General features: G+C 49.2%; 7 protein-coding genes across 7 annotated transcripts; 3 read left to right on the top strand and 4 right to left on the bottom strand.

Moving 5' to 3' along the window:
- Positions 1 to 628: 628 nt before the first annotated feature.
- Positions 629 to 2,015, bottom strand: N7466_010200 (NAD(P)/FAD-dependent oxidoreductase; the record flags this gene model as incomplete). Its single annotated transcript, XM_057169589.1, has 2 exons — positions 629 to 1,732; positions 1,806 to 2,015. The coding sequence occupies 2 exons, from the start codon at positions 2,013 to 2,015 to the stop codon at positions 629 to 631; spliced, it is 1,314 nt and encodes a 437-aa protein (XP_057016980.1).
- A 304-nt stretch (positions 2,016 to 2,319) lies between these two features.
- On the top strand, positions 2,320 to 3,272 carry N7466_010199 (pyrroline-5-carboxylate reductase family protein; the record flags this gene model as incomplete). Its single annotated transcript, XM_057169588.1, has 2 exons — positions 2,320 to 2,359; positions 2,410 to 3,272. 2 exons carry the CDS (start codon positions 2,320 to 2,322, stop codon positions 3,270 to 3,272), a joined length of 903 nt encoding a protein of 300 aa, XP_057016979.1.
- A 115-nt stretch (positions 3,273 to 3,387) lies between these two features.
- Positions 3,388 to 4,303, bottom strand: N7466_010198 (uncharacterized protein; the record flags this gene model as incomplete). Its single annotated transcript, XM_057169587.1, has 2 exons — positions 3,388 to 4,108; positions 4,182 to 4,303. The coding sequence occupies 2 exons, from the start codon at positions 4,301 to 4,303 to the stop codon at positions 3,388 to 3,390; spliced, it is 843 nt and encodes a 280-aa protein (XP_057016978.1).
- A 330-nt stretch (positions 4,304 to 4,633) lies between these two features.
- Positions 4,634 to 6,504, top strand: N7466_010197 (L-glutamate gamma-semialdehyde dehydrogenase; the record flags this gene model as incomplete). The annotated part of the gene is made up of 3 exons (XM_057169586.1): positions 4,634 to 4,777; positions 4,848 to 6,270; positions 6,332 to 6,504. 3 exons carry the CDS (start codon positions 4,634 to 4,636, stop codon positions 6,502 to 6,504), a joined length of 1,740 nt encoding a protein of 579 aa, XP_057016977.1.
- A 1,076-nt stretch (positions 6,505 to 7,580) lies between these two features.
- On the bottom strand, positions 7,581 to 9,088 carry N7466_010196 (proline dehydrogenase family protein; the record flags this gene model as incomplete). The annotated part of the gene is made up of 2 exons (XM_057169585.1): positions 7,581 to 8,391; positions 8,451 to 9,088. 2 exons carry the CDS (start codon positions 9,086 to 9,088, stop codon positions 7,581 to 7,583), a joined length of 1,449 nt encoding a protein of 482 aa, XP_057016976.1.
- A 1,221-nt stretch (positions 9,089 to 10,309) lies between these two features.
- On the top strand, positions 10,310 to 11,106 carry N7466_010195 (peroxiredoxin family protein; the record flags this gene model as incomplete). Its single annotated transcript, XM_057169584.1, has 4 exons — positions 10,310 to 10,356; positions 10,487 to 10,599; positions 10,686 to 10,849; positions 10,927 to 11,106. 4 exons carry the CDS (start codon positions 10,310 to 10,312, stop codon positions 11,104 to 11,106), a joined length of 504 nt encoding a protein of 167 aa, XP_057016975.1.
- Positions 11,107 to 12,081: 975 nt separating this feature from the next.
- Positions 12,082 to 16,381, bottom strand: N7466_010194 (Mtc5p; the record flags this gene model as incomplete). Its single annotated transcript, XM_057169583.1, has 2 exons — positions 12,082 to 13,116; positions 13,175 to 16,381. 2 exons carry the CDS (start codon positions 16,379 to 16,381, stop codon positions 12,082 to 12,084), a joined length of 4,242 nt encoding a protein of 1,413 aa, XP_057016974.1.
- Positions 16,382 to 16,405: the final 24 nt, after the last annotated feature.

Genomic DNA, 16,405 nt, shown 5'->3' with positions numbered 1-16,405 from the left:
ACCTTATTATATCCGGGACGGAACCAGTTGCGGATTCTGTAGAACAAAGGCGATCGTGGAACAATAGGGTTGCGAATTAGTGGATCACACAGGATCTTCGAACAATCAGTAGCAGCTAGCAGGCATTGGTCTACATCTCGAATCCAAAGATGGCCACAGCCTCCTCGAATGTGACCGTAGTCTAGAATGTTCAGCTGGCACATTATAGTCAAAGACTTTTTGCTTCTTGAATGGAAGAGAAGACGTACCTTGAGCGCACGGGTTTTTTGGATTATAGGATTGCTTGATGGCAAAGCAAAGCTTGCTTGGATCCCTGTCGAGGATGAGAGAGATAGTTAGGTGGGTGCATTAGTAACCTTTATAATCTGTCCATTGAACACGCATGCGGAATTTTGCACAATGAGTCTTTGTGACATTAAGGTCTCACTTTGCGTACAAAGGGCTTTTGACATAATGCCGTTGTGATGTGAGTTTTCGAGGATTTGTTTTCTATATGAAAGAATATAAGACATTTTACCGAGACGTACGAGAAATGGGACAATGGGACGAAGAAACGCAACAATGGGATTGTTCTTTATGAATGAAATCTGGCTCAGTTTCTAAGAAAATTTATATATCATGACTCTATTTACAGCTTGGATGACCTCGGGGGTAGAATTGAAGCCAACTCTTTAGACTGTCCAATCCGCCAGCTAACATCGCCACCCCAGTCACCCTTCCCAGCATCCGGAGCAGGCTGCTTCCACCTCCAACGAGTGATGGACTGTTTGTCATCAGCAGCAGAAAGGAGATCAGTAATCCAAGAGCCCACAATAGGGAACATCTTGAAGCCATGTCCGGAGTCACCAGACAACAGAATAATAGAGGAAGACATGTTGGGAATATAATCCACAATAAAGTCCGAGTCATTGGTATCCGCAAACCAACACAAAGACTTTCTAACAAAAGGCCGATCAGCAAGCGAGGGAAGTGTCTGAGCCAAAAGTTTCCTGAGCTGCTTCTCATCCGCCTCAGGCAGGAAAGCACTATCACTCAAGTTCTCCGGCGCGTGTGAGACCCCAGTCTTAGGATCAGTATTGATATAACCGCCACCCATGGGACACAGCTTCAAGAGATTGGTCTTTGGATCAGGCTCGAAGAAGAATCCCAGATCACGCGCATAGGTGACAGGAATACCCCGCAAAGCAGAGGTCTCTTCATCGGTAAGATGCACATGCGCAACAGACCACGATTTCGCCACAACCTCCTTTCCGATCTCGGGAACTAGTCGACCGGCTCCGGCTCCGGCTGCAACGATCACCAGTGATGAAGGGTGAAAGCGGCCGTTCTTCGTTCTGATGCCAGCGCACTTGCGGCCGGTAAGGGTGCTCACGTACACGATCTCATCGACGGCGCCTTGCTCTCCTAGGAAGAATCGGACACCGGCTGCCTGGGTTTCGCGGTAGACCGCCGCCAGGGCATTGGCGGAGTGAGCGTATCCGTCAAACCGATTGAGGTAGCCGTGCCATCCTGGTAGCTCACCATTTAGCTGCCAGCAGGCTTGGCGGACGTCATGAACGCTGTTAAGAGGGACGACGTGAGGCTGGATCTTGGGTTCTTTCTCTGCTGAGGCGCGAAATCTATTCAATGTATCGACTGCTTTCTCGGGGGCTTCTCCAGAAACGCAATGCAGGAAGCCGGTTTGGTGGAAGTGAGGGGCAAATAATGGGGTTTTCCAAGCATCTATCGCTTTCTAAAAAGTAGTCCTATATGTTAGCAATGCAATCTTAGACAATTTTGTCAAAACGGAATTGGTGTATTCATACAATTGTCAAGTCGGTGTAAAACTGGTCCTCGTATTCCGCCCGTACAATTTTGTTCAGATCGTTGGCTGCGGATGAGCGAGGTGGGATGTTTTCATCTTTCTCAAATACAGAGATGTTCGTGTAGCCTTTTTGCGACAGGTGGAGAGCTGACGAGAGGCCAAAGGCGCCTCCACCAACTATGACAATCGCGTCAGACTTGGACACCACCATGATAGAATTGTAAACAATGATTTTCTTCAAATTTCATTGTCGCTGCAGCTTCAATCATATATAACGCGTTCTCTTTCCAAATTGCGGCATTGATTGCGATAAGTCAAGTCATCTGGTCATCGGTAGCACTTCCGAGTGGAGTCGTGAGGGGAAACTTTATCAAGCGCGGAGAGAAACGCAAGATAAACCCCGCCATCATCGGAGGGGCTTCCGAATCGCCAGACTTGGGCTTTATCAGACATAATTTTCATTCACACGCGTGAGATTTTGCATCGAACTTTGGATTGAGTTCAATTCAGGAAATATGACAGACGAAATCACCACTCTTTGCTTGCTAGGTTGCGGTAGGTTAAGCTAATTCAATAATCGCACGCATGGAGACTAATAAATCCAGGCAATTTGGGAGCTGCCATCCTCGACAGTTTGTTAAACACGTCTGATAGCAAACCTGTCCCTTTCACCAAATTCATTGCATGCGTCCGCAGTCAAAACTCAGAAGCGAAGCTAGCCACACGGTTCTCCAAGCACATCGATAGATTGTCCTTCTCTCGAGGCGACAATGTCAAATCTGTGCAAGAATCCGACGTGATCATTCTCGGCGTGGATCCGGCTGATATTGAGAAGGTGTTGACACAAAATGGACTCCGCGAGGCACTAGAAAACAAGCTATTGATTAGCATCGCAGCTGGTTGGACGCGTCAAAAGCTCGAGCGAACCATCTATGGAAGCGAAACAACCAGTGAAAACAAAAACGGTCGCGCATGGGTGGTGCGCACTCTCCCCAACATCGCTGCACAAGTCTCGCAATCCTTGACTGCTATCGAAATGTCGGAGCCGACGCCACCGGAACACTACCTCCAAATCACGACTGCAATCTTCGAGCAGATCGGGCGCGCAGTTCAAATCGCTCCTCATCTCATGAATGCTACTACTGCGGTTGGGGGGTCGACTCCGGCTTTCTTTGCTGTTATTTGCGACGCGATGATTGATGCTGCCGTGGCTGTTGGTGTTCCCCGGGACTTGGCGCATACCATGATCTTCCAATCTATGCAAGGGACGGCCACTATGCTTCAGAGTGGAATTCACCCAGCCCTTCTAAAGGATCAGGGGACTTCGCCTGAAGGCTGCACAATTGGTGGGTTGATGGTTATGGAAGAAGCTGGTGTTAGAGGTCACATTGGACGGGCTCTTCGAGAGTCTGTGACGCTGGCTCGTCTTATGGAGACAACCGCGCATGTCAATGATACACGGCATTAAGCCTCTAGGTTGGAGCTGCATACAAGACGCAGAATTATAGAAGAACAATGTCACAATTCAACTATCATACTTAAATATTCATTAACACAAATTAATGCCCATTTATTCATCATCCTTATAGATTCTCTCCTCCAATTTGTCTATGAAAAAGCGATCGCAGTTCCAAATTTGCCAAACATCCAAATCCAAAAGCAGGCAAAATGCGAATACATCGCACCACAGTGGTAGAAGCCAAATGCCGTTGCGACTGTGCCACCCGATCAACGAACGGCACAGCATGCTGTCGCATATAAAGATCCAACCCTAACAAATGCAGCGGCGTAGCCACAAGCTGAGTCAAAACCGGCACCGTCAACTGTGATATAACCGGCTTGGCTTGAGGGTGGGAAGTAATACTATCAGGAATGGCGGCCGATAATTTCGGTGCAAGAGTAAAGGATCCAAAGATCGTCACACAGTCGCGCAAGAGAAAAATGGCCGTGGCTGCTCTTGCAACACCGCGATTTTGCACGAGCGCCGGTCGCGCCGCTTCGACATTATTGGCGTAGGTCTTGGTGCCAAATATTTTTGCAAATCGGATATCTTTCCATACACCCAAGGGCACGTTTACTATTGTCGTGGTCGCAAATGTGAGCATTCCTGTACCGCGAGCTTTGAGCTTGTTGCTTATTGTGTCGGTTCCATTTGCGACTATGTATGTGGCTGCGTATAGACTCCAAATGATGCCGAATGGTAATTGGAATACAAATCGCGTGGGGTTTTTGAGTGCATGAAGTGCATGTCGCCTTAACCCACGAAAGAGGGACTGGTTTAAAGATGATTTTTCCACAATGGCCCTGAATAAAATCAGTGAAAAGCTCTGTTCAACATCTACTCGGTCGCATGTAGTTTCTCTCTTGTAATACTGACCTGTCTATTATCGTCACTGCTGGTGCAACTAATGTCGCGGAGACTACTGCGGCCCCAACATCACCCGCTAATCGACGGAAAAGCGAACTGTCCCATAGCTGTTCGTTCGTTCGATGCTGCATGATATTGACAATATTTTCTTATTTTAATGAAAACTGGCATTGTAAGTAATAATCTGAGAAGCTGTGGTTCCCCGTCTATCGGAACCGTGGGGCTTTGATGATCTGGTGATATCGGGATCGCTTCCCGGTCCGACATGCGATGTCTTGACTCTTTTATCTTCAACCCCACAAATGTTTGATCCGTCATAGCTCCCAAGCTCCCATGGCGGGGTATCGTGTGTCACCATCGGGTGGGCAACCGATGCTCCAAATCCATGGTCATGATAAAGAGATACATTTAAGACCAGGGCTCTGGATTCATTCTCTTCATCAAGTGTACACACATCAATCATGTCATCAACATCTATCCTGAGCATGCGCTCATCTCGAGTTTTTTCTCCTCGTCTCCGGACCAACTTTTCCAAGTCTTTGATTCAGGTCCGCGCTAAGGCAACTGTGCCTTTCCGTCTTCCTGATCCTCGCAATGAACCTAATGTAAGATAGAATTCCAGGCGATATTTTTTGAAAATACATGGAAAAAAATAATTATGCTGACAATCGATAGCCATTATACAAGAAAGGATCAGAGGAGCGTGCTAAGCTAGAAGAGGCTCTTCTCAAGCTACGCGCTCAACTTCCCGTCCAAAGCGACATTGTTTACAACGGCAAAGCCCAGAAGAGCACTCAATCCTGGGACCAGCCCTTGCCCGCTGAGCACGCCACAGTCTTTACCAACTATCCCCTGGCAACAAAAGAGCAGACTAAGGATGCTATCGAGGCCGCACTAAAGGCGAAGAAGGACTGGGAAGAGACCCCATTTGTCGATCGTGCTGCCATCTTCCTTAAGGCTGCCGAGCTAGTGACTGGAAAGTACCGTTATGAGCTGATTGCGGCGACCATGCTTGGCCAGGGTAAGAACATCTGGCAGGGTGAGATCGATGCCGCCGCCGAGTTGGCCGACTTCTTCCGCTTGAACTGCAACTATGCAGCTGAGATCCTCGAGAGACAGCCTACTCGTGGCAGTGATGGCATGTGGAGTCGTCTGGACTACCGTCCCCTCGAGGGCTTCGTTTACTCGATCTCTCCGTTCAACTTCACCGCGCTGGGTGGTAATTTGATCTCCGCACCCGCCCTGATGGGCAACGTGGTTATCTGGAAGCCCTCGCCATCAAACGTCTACGCCAGCAGCATAATCTATAAGATTCTTCTCGAAGCCGGTCTACCCCCGAACGTGATCCAATTCGTGACCGGAGACCCAGAAACAATCACCGACGTCGCCCTATCCCACCGTGACTTCGCTGGTCTGAACTTCATCGGCTCGTCGGATGTTTTCCGCTCCCTTTACGCTAAGATCGGCGAGGGTATCGGAAAGAAGACATATCGCGAGTTCCCTCGCGTGGTTGCCGAGACTAGCGGAAAGAACTTCCACCTTGTCCACCCCTCGGCTGATATTCCCAGCGCGGTGAACCACACTATCCGCGGCTCCTTCGAATACCAGGGCCAGAAGTGCTCTGCTACATCCCGCCTGTACCTACCTGAGTCGCGGGCTGAGGAATTCTTCGCCGGCCTTAAGGCTGGTGTTAAAGAGATCACTATTGGAAACCCGGATAAGAACCTTGAAGCTTTTATGGGTCCTGTCATTCATCGTCGCTCATTCGACAAGATCAAGTCCATCATTGATAAATCCAACAAGGACCCGTCCCTGAAACTGATTGCAGGTGGTACTACCGATGACTCTGTCGGCTTCTACGTGCACCCTACCGTTTACCAGGTTAATTCGGCAGACCACCAGCTCTTCAACGAAGAGATCTTCGGTCCTGTACTTGCCGTCTACGTCTACCCTGACGCTGAGTGGTCTTCTACCCTGAAGAAGGTCGATGAGGCCGGTGGTGGCTTTGCTCTGACTGGTGCCGTCTTTGCCCAGGACCGACGGGCAATCCGGGAAGCTGAAGATGCCCTTCGCTACTCAGCTGGTAACTTCTATATCAGTAAGTTTATAACTAATTCCTTTCGACGATTTGCAGTCATCTAACATATGACTTCTTACAGACTGCAAGACTACTGCCGCTCTCATCGGTCAGCAATCATTTGGTGGTGCCCGTGCCAGTGGTACTAACGACAAGGCTGGTAGCTCCGATGTTCTGCGCCGGTTCACCAGCCCTCGTCTGATCAAGGAGGAATTTTTCCCGCAGTCAGGCTTCACCTACCCCAGTAACCACTGAAATTTTTAACAAAGCTTAGTATTTCTATATAGATAGCATTGCCTCTTGTCCAAAATCATGCATTCAAATTTCACACGTTCAATGTTGTCACTGCTGTAGTCAGAAATGAGAAAGGAGAAAGAGGGTTACTAAGCTTGATTGGCTGAGAGCAGAGAATAGTGGAGTTATAGCTACGCTATCTGGACTAGCGTTAGCCTTAAGTGGGTCTTTACGTCATTTCTGATTAACAAAAGCCGACGTGGTGCAGTTGGTTAGCACACTCTCTGTGATTATGGGACAGTCTTGCCTGGCCTGGATTGTACAGCAGTATTATTACCAGACTAGGCTAGACCCTCGACACATGTGAGAGACGGAGGTTCGACACCTTCCGACGGCAATTCTTTTTTTCTTCGTCTATCTTTCAAACTTCTACAGGGCTGTAAATTGTACCCGGTGGATTCATTCCTGTACAACCTTCAAATGTTGTAAATGATTGGATATTGCTATTTATTCGTCGTACTTCTCAGGTTGGGGGGTTTCAGCCTTAGACATCAGGGAGCCCGCTGTTTTGTGGGGGAACGCGCACTTTTGGATGGCTATCAAAGCGCGCGCTCCCTCCTTTCTTGGAAGTTACCACCAAGTGGCAGAATAGACTATGAAGAGTTTGCTCCGTTTGCTCCGATGATATATGTAGCGGCCAAATCTAGAGATAGGGAGGCCCGCTGTTTTGTGTGAGAACGCGCGGTTGAAAGCGCGCGTTCCCTCCTTCCCTGGAAATTACAACTTACCACCAAGCTATCGACTTGTATATGTGAGAGAGTTAGTGGTTTTGTCGAAATTGCACCGCATAATCTGTCTCAAAGTAGGAAAGTGCACACATTGATACAAAATCATCAATAAACGTTCAAGGTTTTTAGACAACATTTGAAACCTTGGAAGTGCGCTTTAGTATGTAATACCTACTATTAGGGGTTGAAAATACACCGTATTATAACCAATTCATTCTGAAGACACAAAGTTGAGCTTAAACCTCTCCATTGAACATTGATCTCATAAAACACGTAAAACCGTCATACCCAAGATCATAAGTTTCTATACTATTTTTGGGAAGAGAAAGAGAACACAGCCCGAAATCTCCGTCCAAACTCCGCTTTCAAAGCATTATACTCATCGCCGGTGCGTAAAACCGCATCCCGGTTCTCAATCGCCCTCCGAAGCAGATAAGCCAAGCACTCACCCATAGTTCCCCAAGTGGAGCACTTGTACACCTCAGGCGTACCATCATTGCCCTTCAGCTGAAGCAACGAGAAGCTGACTTCATCCGACATCCCGTGTAGCTGAGCAAATCCAACTGGAACAGTAGGCAATCCAGCAGCGGTACGCTGCTTATGGAGCTGGTGCGCATCCACGACGCTTGCTTTATTATGGCTGGCCAAGAATAGGTTCACAGAGGGGAAGGTAGTCTCGACGCCGAATTTTCCGATGGTTTGTTTGAGCGCTCCCTGGGCAAGGCCATTGTATGCGTCGTCGGTGTCTTGCTTTGTGTCGTGGATCAGGGACCGTTCGTCGGAGGCGAGATAAGCCCCGCGGACCAGTTTCAGTCCGAGGGTGAATCCTTCTTGCTGTGCTGCTGTGAGATGTCTTTCGATTGTGGCCGGTGTGCTCTTGAGGTAGCATTGGTACGTGTTGTAGATCAGGGCGTGACCGTCACGATTGTACTTTCGCATAAGGTCGAGGGTTACGCGGAGAATTCCTGATAGGAAGTAGTGTGACTCGGCATCGACGATGATGCGGACGTTGCGATCTTTGCATTGGCTGCATACTTCATCGAGGGCTTCGAGCATCTGGACGGGTGGTAGTTCGCCTTTAGAGAAAGCCTCGGTGACAACGGGACCGGCTCCAGTCAACCTTGAAGATGAACTATTAGAATAGATTTCCTTGTGTGATAAACGAGTGGGACAACTTACTTCACAGCCAAAATATCGCCATCGTTAAGCTGTTCGACTGTCTTGAGAGTCCCTTCCCGCCAGGCCTCGATATTTGCACAGTGAGAAACCAGTGGGTGCAGAGACTCATCATTCTTTTCCGCTTCCAGTGCGGCAATGCCCAGTCCATGTTGAGTGTTGGTGCGGTGATCAAACACAGTCTCCTTAGCGTAGGTCATCATTACACCACGGAAGCCCATATCCTTCAGCTCTCTAATCGTTGCCCTTGTCTCAGCAACAGTCTCACCCGCACAAAACTGTTCATAGAATGTCTTCTTCAAAATTGCATGTAAAATCGGATTGCGGTCCACATTCGTCAGCCAGCCCCTGTTTGGCTGGGCAAGAATAGACACAAGCCAGAGAGAAGGGGAGAGCAGAAGAGGCTTGGAAGATATTGTGGAAACCAGCAGTGATCGAAGAAGCACTTTGGTGGGAAGAGCCGAAAGAGGAGGTAGGGCGGCAGCCGCATGAGTTCTGCTCTTAGCAGCTATTTGCAAAGTAGATGAGAATCGTTGCTGTTTAGGCGATGCTGATGTGTGTGTTTTGCGTATCGTGCATCGTGCAACAAGCAACTCGCTAGCCCGAGGACTAGGGGCCTTTCCAATAGACCACAGCGTCATTGTTGACATTGTAGATAATCAGTCAAAAAAGACTTCTGTCTTGATATGGACTTCAGAGTACGAGCAGTCAGGTTATTTATCGGTTATCAGAATACCCCGCCTGGGCTTCCTTAAACCCCCACCATATCTAGCATGTTTGCTATCAGGAAACCAATATCGGGCCCTAGTCGGGTCTTCGTCCGACAAGGTTATCGTAGAAGGAACCATGGCGAGGGGCTGCGATGGGACTGATAGCTTGTGTTACGTCCATGGTTGAAGTCTGTCGGGTTCATTTACCAATTTGGAAAAGAAACTGTTTGTCATGTGGCCAGAGGATGAGGTATGGCCGGAAGCGCATCCGCAGTGTTAGTTTGTCCGGGGTCGGGTAGCCTACCCGTTGGCCAGAGATAGGGTTGGCAGATCACGCGGGGGAATGTAAAAGGCAGACAAGACATATTTCAGTAGAAAAGACTATAAGATTCTGATACCAGTTTGCTATAACTGATTGGGAAACACCTTTCAACCTTGATTGAAATCGGTGAATCTTGGTCAGTGCTGAGCTGAGTACTGAGAACAGTGAGAAGGAAGGTCGAGCATGACATATGTGCAATTTGTGCATATCAAAGTATTTTTATCTGACTTTTTTCCTTCACCATCACGATTGTCTTGTCTTTCTGATCCCTCGGATTGAGTCATTCATAGTCGGATTGCTCTCGAGTCTCTCGCGTTGGCAGGTAAAGGAGTAAGATAAGCGATAAACTAAAGCCGATCTCGGAAATCGGCTCCCGATAACGAGCCTGGGGCGTGAACATCGACACCTGAAAATATGCTGAATAGTGCAGGAGAGTCAGGTGACTTTGATCCTCGTGGTCTTACATAAGACAGACTAATGCACGATCCAGGCACCCAGGCATCAATCGCCCCTCCTGATAGCTGATAAGTCAGCGGGGCAGTTCTCGCTCGGTCTTTCTTGATAATCCATGCGGTTCGGTATCTTTCTGCTTCGGATCACCTCATGGAGAAGGCCCATTGTCCCACTCTAATCCCCTCCATTCGTCATAAACCGTGATCCCGATGGGCCGATATGTGTAAGCGCCGGAAGCCGGAATATTAATACCGCCACTGCCCCTTGAATACATTTCCTTATCTTTCGTAAACTTAAAACTTCTTCCTTTCTCCCCATAGTCAATTCTCTTCTTCTCCAATCTTCAACTTCTTTTTTCCAAAAGCACTTCAATCAAAATGTCTATCAAGGCCGGTGACAACTTCCCCGAGGGCGTCGTCTTCTCGTATGTTTTTCCCGTGTTTATTTTCTTTTTTTACAATTTTTTTCCCGCTTCGGCTTCCCTTATCATCCCACCAATTCCCCCCTCCACATTGCCTCTCTCGAGTCCAATCGAAACTAACTCAATCGCACAGCTACATCCCCTGGGCTGAGGAGAGCGCCGAGTTCAAGGTCTGCGGTAACCCCATCAACTTCAAGGTTGATGAGAAGTGGGCCAACAAGAAGGTCGTCCTCTTCGCTCTTCCCGGTTCGTCACCGCTCCTTTTCCTATTTTGATCCGTCATATTTTTCTGTTGCCCCCAAGGTTCTCCCGCTGACCGCCACTTCACACAGGTGCTTTCACTCCCGTCTGCTCTGCCAACCACGTCCCCGAGTACGTCGCCAAGCTCCCTGAGCTCCGCGCCAAGGGTGTCGATGCCGTTGCCGTCCTTGCCTACAACGATGCCTACGTCATGAGCGCCTGGGGCAAGGCCAACGGTGTTACCGGCGATGACATTGTACATCTTCACGAATCCTATTCCAAGCAATTGTTAAGCCTGTCAATCCAACTAACACATTTTTCTTCTTCTTACAGCTCTTCCTCTCCGACCCCGAGGCCCGTTTCTCCAAGTCCATCGGCTGGGCCGACGCTGAGGGCCGTACCTACCGTTACGCCATCATCATTGACAACGGCAAGGTCACCTACGCCGCCAAGGAGGCCGCCAAGAACGTTCTTGAGGTCACCTCCGCCGACCACATCCTCAAGCAGCTGTAAGCTTGCTTTGACCGTTTATAGAAAATGGGTTCAACTTAGACCGGCGCAATGTTTACGGGCTAGTGGGGACCGATTTCAACATCCAAATAGACACGGCTCTGCCATCTGAACCAAATTCAGATCGAGTTTGAGTTGTTGGCTCAAGGTCCTCCTTTTAGATCGCCCGCTCCTATTAGCTTGCTCTTGCGTCGACATAGAGGAATACATCCTAATGAAGCTATGACATACCCCAATTCTTACTCCTCCTACCCGTGTGTTGTCAAATTTGTAGATCTGAAATTATATACTCTGTACAAGTAGTTCACGAGCTAAGCTTTCGCGGTGGCGTATTGTTCTCGGCCAAACAAAGCGCTCGCTATGATTGGCGGGGGACCCCTGTCGCGCGGTCTGTCCACAAGGTCAGTGCTCGCCCATTCTGTTATCTGATCTGGGGAAGCTAGTGGGGGTCTAGGGATCGACAATAATCAGTTTTCGAGTAGTTTAGATTCGCGCAGAATCAATGGTGGCTCCGCTGTATTGCGGAGCCTGACTAGGATCCATCATGGAAAGTTTAATGGAGTCTCTACTAGAAATGACACTTATTCGATCCAAATAGCCCAAATGTGCAGAGTTTGCATGCTGCATATGAAGCTTGTTGCTTATTCTGAATGAACCCCCAATATGCTTTTTGTGTTACATACAAAAGATAGTCAAAAATGAACGGAGTATAAATGGAGTAAATGGGTAGCTTTCTACAATGAGATCATGAACTGACCATCCTAAAACGCTGCCATGAATGTTGAAACCTCGGAGCCTTATAAGTACATGGATGTAGTAAATGCTTAGTCAAGAACACAGGGCGGTTTCAGGGAATATTCCATCGTTGTATAAGATCCGGAAATAAAACAAAACTTTCATAATACAAAACGCCTTTGGTATCAATATTAAGAGAAACCGTAAACGCCATTGAACAAAAATAATATATCAGTCCAAAAGTTATCTACGTTTGGGCGGTGCCATTGCCACAGAGCGGTTCTTCCTTCTGTGGTCTTCCTTTGAGCGGAGCCCTTGGCTGAGCCCACCACCCATACCTCGTGCCAGAGATGCAAAAGGCGACGAAGTCTGGAACATGTCCAGCTCATTATCTAGCTGCGTCGCAGCGGTTCTCAAAGTAGGCGTATTTCGACCCGAGCTATTATTGCTGCCTGCGGGTTCGGATTGACGACGACGGTGACGCTTTTCATGAGCGTGTTTATGGATGGGTGCAGTGGGGGTTTCTCTTGGGTTGGGAGAGGACGGTTCCCATGCCGGCATGGGTACGATAGCTGCAACATGCTCAGAGCAGTTACAGCCACATCCACTGGGGCAGGGCGGGGGTGGAAAGACACCGGAGTTTTTTCCATCGGCATCGGGGAGGAACCAGCGTTGATGGCATTCAAAACAGCTTACATGACCACAGCTGAGACAGGGTACCAACATTCCATCCACGACTTCGTTACAGATGACGCAAGGAAGCTTGGTTGGTAGTGCCTGTCGTGGCTTGCAGTTTGAACATCGACGGAAGGTTGGCTGACGACGGCGCTTTGACGGGGTGTCAGGGACCACGGGCGTCGGAGCAAAAATTGAGATTTGCAAAGCATGACCGCAGTTGGCGCAGTGACGTTGGAAATCGAGTCCTTCAAGACCTTCTGCGGCTTTCTTCTTTTCCAATTCAGGAAGTGGAGACAACTTGGAATTAGAGCTGTTGCTATTCCAATAGTGGCTCATGTGCATGTCATCTATATCGTCTTCCACTTCGCCAATTTTAAGGACCTCGGCTTGTTGTATAGGAAGATCCCACATCGACAAGATGTCGGCATAAGAAGCACGATAAGATCTCCATAGCCACTCTTTGCTGCGGTCTATAAGGGAATAGCCTGGGGTAGATTCGTCACCATCAAACTCGTTCTGGTTCTTGAAGGTAACTTTGAACCGAGTGGTAGGTTTCACGACTTGAGGTGGAGGTTGGTCGCTTTCTGTATCAGATTGGGGCTGTACAATAAATGTTAGTACTATTATTCTTTTATCTTCGGTATACTTTAAGACTGACCGCTTGTATAGTGACCACACTTGGGCTATCCCCCGGACTCTGTTTCTTCTTCATGTTGTGAGTCACTGGCGGAGAAGCCGAAGATGGCCCAAAGGTGAATGACCGTGATAGTGAAGATGCTAGGACCGATCCAAACCCGGATCCACTTCGTGGATGGGACTGCTGATCAGGGGAAGCCGCCATGGATATATTTTGGCTCTGTGTTTTCCGACTTGCAGCTATGCCGCGGGGGCGGGATAGGTAAGGAGGTGTAGTCCCAGTGGAATATGGAGGCGTGGAGTCAATGCGCCAAAGCTCGCTCGATGATCGCGCCGAAGTATGAGGGGGAACCACCTGGGGTTCTCTTGGAGCGGATGAAGCGGGAGTAGCAGCCAGCGATTTGTTTTGCGCAGTAGACGTGACAGAAGAGAAGTCCAAAGAGAAATCCGCCTGATCAAGATGTGTTTCTTTTGATGCTTCTAGGCGGTTTTCCTTATTGGGCTCGAAGAGCACACAGGAGAGCATAGCAACCATTTGCACGTCGCCGATACGCTCAAAATGATCAAAGAGTGCTGAAACAAGCCAATGACTGCCCAGGGGATGGTCACCCCATCGAATGACGCTATTAGCGACGTCTTTGTAGGCCCCACTTTTTCCTAAACTGTGGCCAAGATTGAGGCGTTCTTTTCTCAATCCGCGTCTCGATCCTATCTTGGCATCGAGCGGAGACACAGGCTTTCGCTGGATGTGCAATATCAACTTAATTAGACCCCAGATTTGAGCCAGTTCGTGGTATCCAGCATCCAGAGCGACAGCAGCATTGTGTGCACACACGGCTGTCCCCTCGCCGCAGATGGCGTACTTGCTGGCTAGGTCCCGTTTTACGGGCAGCATATCGCTTAAATCATGGATAGAGACGACATTTTGAGCTGGGTCAGCTGACTTGCTCATTGCGGCACCGCCAGTGGATCTCTGTGAATTATCCGTAGACCGAGGCCGGTAAATTCCCATACTACCGGCGCTGCGCCAAGTCTGCGGCGGTTGGAAACGACCCGTAGGTAGCCCGGACAGAATATCAGAAGAGCCCGAAGAGCTCGAGGTCTCGGAGTATGAATCATCTGAGTCATCCGATGCACCATCAGCTGTGCTCGTGATTGTACCAGTCATACGTGGACCCGGGGAGCTAGTCTGCAACCGCCCGAAACCTTCAAACACTTTGTCTGTCCGTGACAATCTGCTCATCTCTTTGAAACCAAGGTTATCAAATAGAGCCGTGGACTTGTCCTTCTTTGGAGGGAAAAAGCAAATGAGACGGCCATCATTTGCCCATAGCGCACCACATCCCTTTGCTACTGGAACCATGACATTCGCATTTACTGGGCGGAGCAGCTCAGAGCTCATACCAAGCTCCTGACTCTGGGTCATGCCAACCTCATCTTCGTCGCTGGACTCGCCTTCCAATTCTCCATTGATCGGGGATTTAATGTTATCACCTATTTCGCCCAGAACCAATGCAACACTCTCCTCTAGTGAGCTTTCGCCCAACAGATAGCGCACAGCACCTTCCAGGCAGCCTCGTTTTCGTGACATATAGGTCTCAGCGATTGTTCTCAATTCAGCCGTGATTTTTCCAGCCAACTCGTCAGTGACAGCTGCTGTCCTCTGGCAGTTGAAGGTTGGAATAGCTGTTTTCGGGTAGCTGACCGGAAACTTTATATCCACTTTCAAGAACAGAGAGTCCCCGTTTGCGCCCCACGGTCCATTCAAGGATATAGTGGTCTTTCTTTGACGAACATCAACCGATTCAAATACAACCTTGGTAAACTTTTCTCCGACGTGGCTGATCTCATCTCCTAGGGTCTCAATATCCCAACCTGAGATTTTCACACCGCGCATCCAAGCAATGGGGTTGGTGTCTGCCCTCAGATTTGATCGTGGCTGCATACCCATTCTAGCATCAACATGAGCGCCCTTTGTCCAAGCGCGAGCGTGGGGGACAGAAATGGCGTTCATTCCAGGGCCTCCGGCATACTGCGTGGTCGCATTGTGCTGAATTGAAGAAGCTGATTCTAGATCTTCCAGATCTAAATCCGAATTCACATCTCTAAAGCTCCGATAGACTGCACCCAGTCGAGTGACATTGCGAGTGGATATGAAAGACTTGCCCTTTTCGTATCCAACTCGCTCAAAGATTTCCGGATTGACACGATGCAGACGCAGCTCCCGGTCTGTACCCCATGTCACCAGTTGGAATTCCCGGTGGTCAATTCCATCCACCACGCCACCTCGGGGTCTCCAAAGGAATTCCTTCACCTGGCCTTTATGACCTGGGAAACTGTGGACCAAAGGCAAGTCATCCTCGGGGTTGCTCCCTTCTCCGGCTCGTCGGCTGTAAAGGTGGAGGTCGCTGTTCCCCCGTTGCGGCATCGCAGTTACACCCCACCCGAATGGAGTGTTTCTCGCGCGCCATATTGGAAAGGGAGTCCGGATCAGTTTCTCGGGCTCGTCGCTTTCCGATGTGTAGTCCCAAAATTTGATGGTCTTGTCAAGTGAGCATGTCGTCAAAGCACCTCGTCGGACACGATTCCAATCAACACCGTAAATTTTCGTGTCATGGGCTTCAATAGAACGAATCGGGTATGCGCCCATGCGATCGTCCCAAATGCGAAGAAAGCGATCATGGGAACTGGCAATCACATGAGGATCTTGACGATTCCATTTCACCTGGGTAGCGCCTGTGAACCAGTCCGAAAATGAGATGGCGGGTCGAGATGGAGTGCGCAGATCCCAGCAATGAACGAAGCTGTCAACAGCACAAGTAGCGAGAAGATCGGGATGGAACGCCGAAAAGTTTATGTCGGTAATTGCGCGCGAGTGTGCATGCAGGACAAACTCAATGGAGTTCTGCCATGTTTTCATGGCCAAATTCCATACTAGAGCTTTCTGATTAGATGTGCTCACAACCCAATAGTCGCGGGACGCGAACGGTGACCATTGTACATCGGCGACCTCCCACGGCGTATGATGAGGGAGATAACGGGGTGGGGAATACGGGGAGTCGAGATCAATGACATGTAAACCCTCTTTGGAGGCCAGAACCACATCTCGCCCGCAAGGCGAGATGGACATGGCCCCAACAGGCTGTTCCACATGGAATGAACTGTCCTCATCAAAGGTCGGGCTCTCGAAGGCCGACGTGAGCGGCCGCGGCTCCATGGAGCTCGACATCTTGTCAGCGATCACGGCAGGAAG

The sequence above is a fragment of the Penicillium verhagenii genome (genome assembly GCF_028828195.1).
Source record: "Penicillium verhagenii strain IBT 33310 chromosome Unknown utg000010l_segment0_segment0, whole genome shotgun sequence".
Lineage (NCBI taxonomy): Eukaryota > Fungi > Ascomycota > Eurotiomycetes > Eurotiales > Aspergillaceae > Penicillium > Penicillium verhagenii.
Note: the sequence above shows the minus strand (reverse complement) of the source record. Positions and strands in the feature narration are given on the sequence as shown.